This window comes from Castanea sativa, chromosome 1 (assembly GCF_040712315.1).
Source record: "Castanea sativa cultivar Marrone di Chiusa Pesio chromosome 1, ASM4071231v1".
Taxonomy (NCBI): Eukaryota; Viridiplantae; Streptophyta; class Magnoliopsida; order Fagales; family Fagaceae; genus Castanea; species Castanea sativa.
In genome coordinates, this window is record NC_134013.1 from 86142052 (window position 1) to 86151692 (window position 9641).

Sequence of the window (9641 nt, forward strand, 5' to 3'; positions counted from 1 at the left end):
AATTATATTTTAATTATGGTATAATATATAATTTGTTCTTTGAATTTTGTGGAAAATAATTTGTTCTCCCAAAAACTTAAATAATTCCTTAATTAATTTTTCATTTATTTATCTCGAAAAATATATCATCATTTTATTATTTGGATTTATTCGATTGACATTATTCATTTTTTAGGCGATCCATATTTTGATAAATTATGTTATCGTGCGTTATATTTTCCTAATTTGTTTTTCCTGTACAACTAAATTGTTTGAGTTTCAAATATATTATTCAAAATTTTCATTCTCTTATTACATTTGTAATTTTTCTTATCGTAGAAGTAGCTTCGAACTATTGATTGAGTTTCGTATATTAATATAGATACATGAAATTGGAACTACATATTTCTTAGATATTACCATATTATAAATTTAATATTTAAAATAATATGTAGAAAACAAGTAGACTTTATGTCTAAAATTGAACACTTCACCTATCGAAATGAAAGAAAATAATTTGTATAACATAAAGAGAACATGATCTATTTTTTTTTTTAACTACATACATTTTTATTTATTAAGTTTTAATTGCCTTTAACTGGATTTTCATATCGCATTTTTGTTATTATGTTCCTGATAAGCCTTTTCATCTGTCACATCATTGGCAACATCATTATTCTTTTTTTTTTTTTTACTTTTAATTTGTTGAAAATATTAAATATATAAATATATTGGCTTTACAAATTCATCTTAGGTAGTTTTAACTTTACATATTCATTTACTTTAATTTTGATGTTATAACTAAATAATAAATCAATTAAAAAAATATATTGTCTATACATATTCATCTTGGGTAGTTTAATTTTAATAGTTTTTTTTAGGGGGTTTAATTTTAATGGTTGATAGACATTCAAATATGTACTCAACATTGTATTTTGATATAAATTCAAAATCCCACTTCCAAAATAACTTATAAAGTATTATGTCAAAAAAAAAAAAATCAAACAAAAGCTAAAAGAGGGAGAGAGAAGACTTGTGAGTTGTGACGCAAAACTTAAAAAATCAAATACACTACCAAATCGTATTAACCCAAAATAGTATTGTATAAAATAAATACAATGATCCATCAACCTAAAGTAAAGTTGCAAAAGAGAATATATATATATATATATATATATATATATATATATATATATATATATATATATACAGAGAGAGAGAGAGAGAGAGAGAGAGAGAGAGAGAGAGAGAGAGAGAGAGAGAGAGATCACATTTTTCGGGAGAGAAATAGAAAATAAAATGAGAAAAAGAAGCATTAAATAAAAAATATAGTCATAAGTCAAACACCAAATTATTCAAGCCATGATATATAATAGAATAACATTATTTTCTTGTAAACCATATTTATATGCAATAAAATAACATTTAACAATTATAGGAAAGAAAAAAAAAAAAGATAATAACTTAAAACACATAGAACCAAATTGTAACCCAAAGTAAAATACTAAAGAACACATAAATATAAATCTAAAGTAGAGATACAAAAAATAAAAAATTCACACAAGAATAAAACATGAGAGAGAGAGAGAGAGAGAGAGAGAGAGAGTAATAACATTTTTCATGTGAGAAAATATGTATCGAATGTGATAGAGAATGCCATATTTATAATAATAGAATGTGGATAAGAAGAGTCAAAATAAAAGGAAGAGGAAGAGATAGATGAAGAGTGACATTAAGGTTGAGAGTAGTGGAGAGATGAAAAGGTAAAAGAAAAGTTATGGTTGGAAGTAGTGGAGAGAAGTGAGAAATAAATAGATGATATGGCTGCTGATGTGGCTGCTGATGTGGCTCAACAAAAGGGTAGCAACAATAAATGCTAGACTTCACCTTTTAGATATATATAGATATAGATTAATGATTGATTCATGTTATCCTTCATTAGAGGGTGGCTTCATTTTCGTTATAAAGAGTGCTAGACTGCTAGGGCAGTCTTGAGCCAACAACGCAGTGTGTTGAACTATTAAAATTTTCCAATGATGTTGCTAAATACAAATCATCTTTCCTCTTTTCCATTTTTTATGTTTTATTTTATGCTTCACCAATCATAATTTGCCATATATTCATTTGAATTTTCTTATGAAATAACCAAATTTTAAAATGGAAAAAAAAATCAAACTTATAACAAGTTGTGATTGGTGAAGCATTTAGGACATAAGATTTGTTTTCAATACTACATGCTCCCTTTTAAATAAATAAGTTTCCTCAGTATGAGCAATGCAAGATACATATGTTTCATAACTTATTAAGGTGATAAGTTGTAATTGTAAAACATCATTTTCACACTGCCCATCATTGACATTGTTTTATTATGCACCAGTTAAAACAAATCTCACCTCAATTATTAAATTGAACCTTTAAAAAATGAACTTCTCCATAGGCTCTCTCTCTCTCTCTTAATTTCAAACTATTTTTTTATATGACATCATGATATTCAAGCAAGTGAATTTAGACTTTAATAGTTTATTGCTCATTAAAATTTTTATTAGTTTCTTCTTCTTTTATTATGATAATAGAGATATTAGTTTTGAACAAAGTATAATAATATTAATTATAAAATTATCCAATTATCCAATTGCTGGATGATGTAACTGCTTTTATATATAAAAAGGGAAACATAACGGTAGTGGTCAATGGGTGATCTATTGGTATGAATTTCGGGCTCAATTACCCCTTCAAACTTGATTCTAACCATTAATTAACATATTAAAGCACAACATATGTTATAGCAGGATTTTTTTTTATTTTAATAAAAAGTCTCGAACAATAAGTTACAAGCAAAGGCTCAAATTTTTAATAAGAATATCTCAACTTATTACATTTATGAGTTGTTTATATATATATATATATATATATATATATATATATATATATATGTAAGGACACAATTCAAATTCCCAAACCACGACTAGGAGGAAAATGGGCTAGAAAGGTTCTTCTTCACAATGAATTTGTAGAGGATGGGTTTATAATTTAGATTTTAAGGATGGCTTTAGACAATCACAAAAAGAACGGGCTTTGGGCCCAATGGAACAAAACAAAGAATCGTTTACAAAGAGTAATATTGAGAATTCCTCCTCGGACTGTTTCCGAGGACAGTTTCTAATAGTCTTTCTCAAGTGTGGATACAAATAATGTTTATCATACACTTTTTCTTTCTCAAAAGGCCTCTCCTTTCTTCGTATGCCTTCCCTCCTATTTATACTCCTCCTCTTCTCTTCCTCATCTTCCACTTTATGGCCGCGACCCTCCTGTTTTGGATACTTGTCCCATCCATTCTTCCCTAAAGCCCGCTGGGGTTTGGGACCAAGTTCCAAGCTCTATGCTCAGGTCCCATCCTTCCATCTCTATTGTCAGCGTATCAATTACAGGGTCTTTAATATATAGGCGGTGGTAGCAGCTTTACTTTAGACATTCCACCGCTCTTTCTGCTGTCCTCCACGTATACTGTGTATCCTCGGCTTAACATTCCGAGGACAAATCTACTCCTCGGACGGTATGGGACACTTTAAACACTCCACGATCATTTTGATGTTTTCGGATTTGGGTTTCTAGCCCAAAAGACCTTGTTGGGCCGTCCATTATAAATTACTGGGCCCAATACCCCTACAATATATATATTTTTTTTTTTGAAAAATTACACAATTTATTTACATTACTAAATGAGGAGTCAACTACCTTGCATAATCCACTTGTTTAATGCATAATTTAGGAAGGTTTTTAGTATTAAGTATCTTCTATAGGGAGTTCTAGTGATGACCCCGTGGTAATAGTATTTTTTGTGGTGCTCCATAGCTAAGGTTCGAATATCACCTTTGCCTCCCCATTATCTAACTATCTAAAAAAATAAAATTAAAAAACGAATTCTTCTATGAGATAATACTGTATTTCAAATAATTTTAAAGTTATTTGGGTTAAACAAAAACTATTCTACGTGGTTCAAGCCTAACGCTACCATAATTATATCCATTTGGGTAAAATTTTAGAATGTTAGTTATTATTGTATTGACTTTATTTCATATTTTATATACTAAAAGTTTACAACAAGCGCAATTAAGGTTGATATTTGATAATGACATTCAATTTTTCTTTTATTTTTTTATGAAATTGTGGGGGGTAAAAGCTATTGAATAAATGTTTGGGTTTTGGGCCTGATCGGTTAGTACCAGTCTGTTTTGATCAGGGCCTTTAGGCCCACAAGTCAATTTGCACTGTAGTAGTCCGAGGAGTTGTCCGAGGAGGAGTGTCTCCTCGGACAGGTCCAACAATAACCCTGGGACTTGCTAAATGGGTTAGAGGCAGAACTCTGGAAGAACTGGTGGGTAAGAGGGTGATCCAAGCACCCTTTAGAAGTAGAGACATGTGAAAAATATCTAAGGAAAAAGCTACTACCACCACATTAAATGCCCTGCATCTACCTCCCTGGCCGCATTAATGGGGAAATGATCTCTGAACAGTAGGATTCAGCCTCCCTGCTATTATTTGAAGACTTCAAGAAGGTGATGGGTGGGACAAGTATCCAAGGGGAAGATTTGCATGACACGTGGATGAACCAGTGAAGAAGAAGTATATAAGGAAACGAGAGAGGAAAGAGAAGAGGGATTTGCATTTTCTGCTGAGAAAAATAGGAACTAAGAATTGTAAATGTTGGCATAGAAAGAGAATTTTTATACAAATCGTCCTCGGCTTACGTCCGAGGAGGTCCCTTTGTCATATTCGTTTACCATTTGCATAGATTGTGGCACTCTAGTCTGTTAGTAAAACTTCCAACATCCCGAACTTAGATTTCAAATCCATACTCTACAAATTTTATTGTATAAGGCTCATTGGGCCTGAGCCCAACATTTGTTTTTGGGTCTGGGTACAATTGCGCACTAACAGAAATTATTAGACTAATAAACTTTGAACTAATACTTAATAATTTATGTATTATTTAACTTTTATGTTGGATTGTTGTTCTTTTTGTTTTTTTAATTCTCTTATTTGTATTAATTAGAAGGACATGCTGAATTGATCTGGCTTGTCAAATATTGTGTAAGGGTTATAAGTTTTACAAGACAACTAATTTTTATCCAACAAATTTTTTGACTCAAATTCGACCGAATTGAACCCAAATCCTCCTGAATCAACCCGTTTGCGAGGTCTTTGTGGATTGGAACCTTGGAAGACAGTGTTTTAGACGCATGTTTCACCCATTAGAGCAAGATGGTACATCATGTTTTGGGTTTATACACCCAACTCTCTGACAACACGTGTGTGAATCCCGCGTGTTGTGAGAGAGCTAAGTGTGTACTGTATACACACGAAACATAGCATCTTTTTGCCACCAAAGCACAACACATAGAGCGCTCCCAGTCTTTTCCAATCTCTCAGATGAAATTTATCGTCTGTCCATGTCAGTTTTTTTGTTGCACTTTTAAGTGAAACAGAATAAATACACCACCATGTACAGGTTGGGTCACCCTCTTGGTGAATTGTACAAAGCATTTAAGTCCCTCTAACAGTCTAACGGACCCGTCTATATGCAATTATCATTCACTACACAAACACAACCTTAATTCCTCTCCAACTCCTATGCACAAGCAAGCACACCCACTTCCTCAAACCAAGAATAGTACTACAACAACAACAAAAAATAAAAAACAATAATCAAACATCCTTTGACTCTTATCTCTGCCTCTAAAGTCTAAAGCCCATACGTGTTTTTTTTTGTCCAAGAGAGATAAGAGTCGAGAGGTTTCAATTTTTGTTGCGTCTCAGCTGGACATATTTCTGTGCTCTTTCTTTTCTTTGTGCTCTGCATGAAACAGAGTTTTCACTTTTCAGTACAAAAATGAAATATATTCGGACCAACAGCTTGAAGCGCCTCTTCTCATTGAAGCGTCGCAGTTTAGAAGGAGAAATTCCAAACCCAGATGGCTCTATTGTAGAACAAAACAAAGATAGCCTCAAGATTAATGCTTTAGTACCAGAACCAGCTCATAGACCCACTTGGAAATGCTTCTCCTTTGAAGAAATCTTTGATGCCACCAATGGTTTTAGCTCAGGTTTTGTTTTTGTTTTGTTTTTAAGAATAATTTTATGGTCATAACTAAGTATTAATTTTTTCATGAAACTTATGTTTATATTTTTATGTGGATGTCAGAGAATTTAGTTGGCAGAGGAGGCTATGCAGAGGTATACAGGGGAACTCTAAGAGATGGTGAAGTAATTGCAGTGAAGAGGCTGACAAAAGCTTCTAATGATGAAAGGAAAGAGAAGGAGTTTTTGACAGAAATTGGAACTATTGGTCATGTGTGTCACCCAAATGTACTATCTCTCTTAGGCTGTTGCATTGAGAATGGGCTTTACCTCATTTTCTACTTCTCCTCAAAAGGCTCAGTTGCTTCTATTCTGCATGGTACATAAGACTATAATCAGTTGCTTCGTTTCGTTTTCTTATTTCTGTCTCTTATACTTTGAAAATATCCATTGTAGATGAAAATTTGCCACCGGTTGATTGGAAAACGAGGTATAAGATAGTCATTGGGACGGCTAGAGGTCTCCATTACTTGCACAAGGGCTGCCAAAGAAGGATAATTCACAGGGACATCAAAGCCTCAAACATTTTATTGACTACAGAGTTTGAACCGCAGGTACACATTTTATTAGAATAGTGGTTCAATGATTAAAATCACAATTACCTATCAGATTAAGCTGTTATGATAATTGGCAATTTATCATGTTTAAGTATAGTCCAGTTTGCCTTTTTTTGATCAATCTAGTAGTTTTTTGTGTTGAATTGGATATTTATTCTTCTGTATGTTACAGATATCTGATTTTGGTCTAGCAAAATGGCTTCCATCTCAGTGGACTCATCATTCAATAGCTCCTATAGAAGGAACTTTTGGGTAAGTATTTTTTTTTTTTTTTTGGTGGATAAACCATACACAGTTTTGCAATCTAAGATATAAGCTAGTATTTGTAGGAAATGATCTTACATGTATATTAATGTTATATATTATGCAGGCACTTAGCTCCTGAGTACTATTTACATGGGATTGTGGATGAGAAGACAGATGTGTTTGCATTTGGAGTTTTCCTTTTGGAGATTATCTCTGGCAGGAGGCCAGTAGATAGTTCTCACCAAAGCTTACACAGCTGGGTAATAACAACCTTTAGAAAATTGTCACTATGTTTTTTTTATTAAAAAAAATCACCATCTTTCATAGGGAAAATCACATATTTGGGTTTCTTCTGGAGTCAGATTTCTTAGATTAAGTATAAGAGATTTAGTAATATTTAGTTTATGTTGAATGTTTTGTTTTTATTGATTGTTGATTTTGAATTTAATAGGCCAAGCCAATTTTGAACCAAGGGGATGTTGAAAAGCTAATAGATCCAAGGCTTGGAGGGGCCTTTGATGTAACACAGCTAAAAAGACTTGCCTTTGCAGCCTCTCTTTGCATTCGCTCATCTTCAATGTGGCGCCCAACCATGAGTGAGGTAGCTAAAAAAACCATGGTGTACTTCAATTACTTACCATATATTGATCACTTTTAATAAATGCATTGAAGAGGTACTTCGATGCTTGGTAGTTGGTAAATTACTAAATTTACCATTACTTCACTATAAGTCAAAATTGCCTTTTTTAAAAACAAAATAGTTATATCATATTATCACCACAATGGTGATAATTCTTTTATGCGTCGGATATATACATACATGGAACTTCCATATGCTTATAAAAGCCCTTCAATTTTTGTCCTTGTACTTGCTGGAACATATACCATATAGTTTACCTACCTACAAGTTTTTGAAATTAATTAATTTTTCCTGACAGTGATCTCCCTTAAGGGTCCAACATTTTCTTCAAATGATATCATCCTGTACATTTCATTAGGGCGTTTACCCTCAACACCAATACCCCTAATTTCCTCACTGAACTAATTTCTTAATAGAGGATCCTTAGGTCATGCATCTCTTTCTTAATATATCTTGTTCATAAATCTAATAGTGACCTTTTAGTTGACTGGCTAGTGACTTATCAATTAATTATATTAAAGTCATAAAATGCCTTAATTTTATATAGTATTTAGCTGTCATTTATCAAATTGTGGTGATTTTCCTGTAATGACATTGCACATCCTTGTCACCAGTCAAAAATGCAAAGTGAACTTAGATATGTTTCTTTTTCCTAATTTAAATTTAGTTGTTGGTGGAGAGGCATTGGGGTTTTTGATACAATCTCAATTATTAATCAAATGTTCTATCATACCTAACCTAAGTGTTAATTCTAGAAGCTAAAGCAGACAATATATATTATTATGGCACTCCCATGTGATTAGAGGACTAAGTTAAATTGCAAATGATTGTGAAAGTGGGTCCTGTTTTGATTCATTATTGGAATAAAAAGATTTCTGATTTTAAGTTATGTCAACTTAAATGGTTTTTTTTCCTATATATTTTTTAATTATATGGTTGGGAAAATACTTTCATCTTATACAACTGTGCACATCATGTCAAACCGAATAAAACTAGGAGCCAGGAGACATGCAGAAACATACATTTTACCCAACAAAATGCTGAAAGAAACCTAAAATTGATTGAGCTAGTGGGCACATAAAGCAATTATTAAACATTTGCCGCTCCAAAAGTTTGTATTTTTGTGTTTTAATTAAAAGTTGATGATAGTTATAATTAAAAAGAAAAAAGAAAAAGAGCTCCTCTATTTTGTGAAGTACTACAGCCTCCATTTTTTTGTTTTTTTTGTTTATAGTTTTAAATTGAACTATTTGAGTCCCAACTAGTATCAATAGTATTGAGTATTCACAACCCAATTTTTATAATTCTTTTTACAAACTGATGTGACAGATTGTGATTAGAGTAATATCACTTTCACATACATGATACATCTACCATTATGATAACTTTAATTCACACCAATCACAAAATATCACCTTGTGAAAATTGTTGTTTCCAGACTTGTTAAACTGATATTATACCGAATTCGGCATTGATGTTTATGGTTTTGACCCTAATTGACAGATATTGGAGGTAATGGAGGATGCAGGTGAGGTGGACACAGAGAGGTGGAAGATAGCTGAGGAAGAAGAACAGGAAGAGTTCTGGGGATTTGAGGACCTAGAATATGAATGTGACAGTTCCTTCTCTTCTCCACATGACACTGGGTCAACAGGAATTTTTTAGAGCTAAAGAACTAGAACTTGATGAAAATGTATTTGCCACTTTCATTTAACATATTAGTATGTTACATTGTAAATGTATAAATGTAAAGGCACATAGATATATGTGTAGCAAGCTCACTACTAAATCAATCTCTATATGAGAAAGTTTTTTGTGGATATACATGCATTGAATTGCCATTTCTGATTACACTCTACATTGATGCTGTACATATATCGATACACTTAACAACTCTTTGATTAAGAAAGGACAGGGAAAGGTCAAGCAACTGGAAAAGTCAATTGTGTGGATAAAAAAAAGTTCCTTTTTTTTTTTGTAATAATCATTCACTGAGTAATCATTATGATTTGTCATTTGTGACAATGTGAGGTTTAGATTTTAAGAGCCATTTAAGTCAATCACTCTTCCTATGACATGCA

At 32.2% G+C, this 9641-nt stretch overlaps 1 protein-coding gene across 1 annotated transcript; it reads left to right on the forward strand.

The window, feature by feature from the left end:
• The first annotated feature begins 5586 nt into the window (after window positions 1-5586).
• Window positions 5587-9386, forward strand: LOC142607533 (putative receptor-like serine/threonine-protein kinase At5g57670). Its single transcript, XM_075779072.1, has 7 exons — window positions 5587-6083; window positions 6182-6436; window positions 6514-6671; window positions 6847-6926; window positions 7045-7180; window positions 7372-7521; window positions 9064-9386. The coding sequence occupies exons 1-7, from the start codon at window positions 5870-5872 to the stop codon at window positions 9223-9225; spliced, it is 1155 nt and encodes a 384-aa protein (XP_075635187.1). The 5' UTR covers window positions 5587-5869; the 3' UTR covers window positions 9226-9386.
• The last annotated feature ends 255 nt before the right edge of the window (window positions 9387-9641 follow it).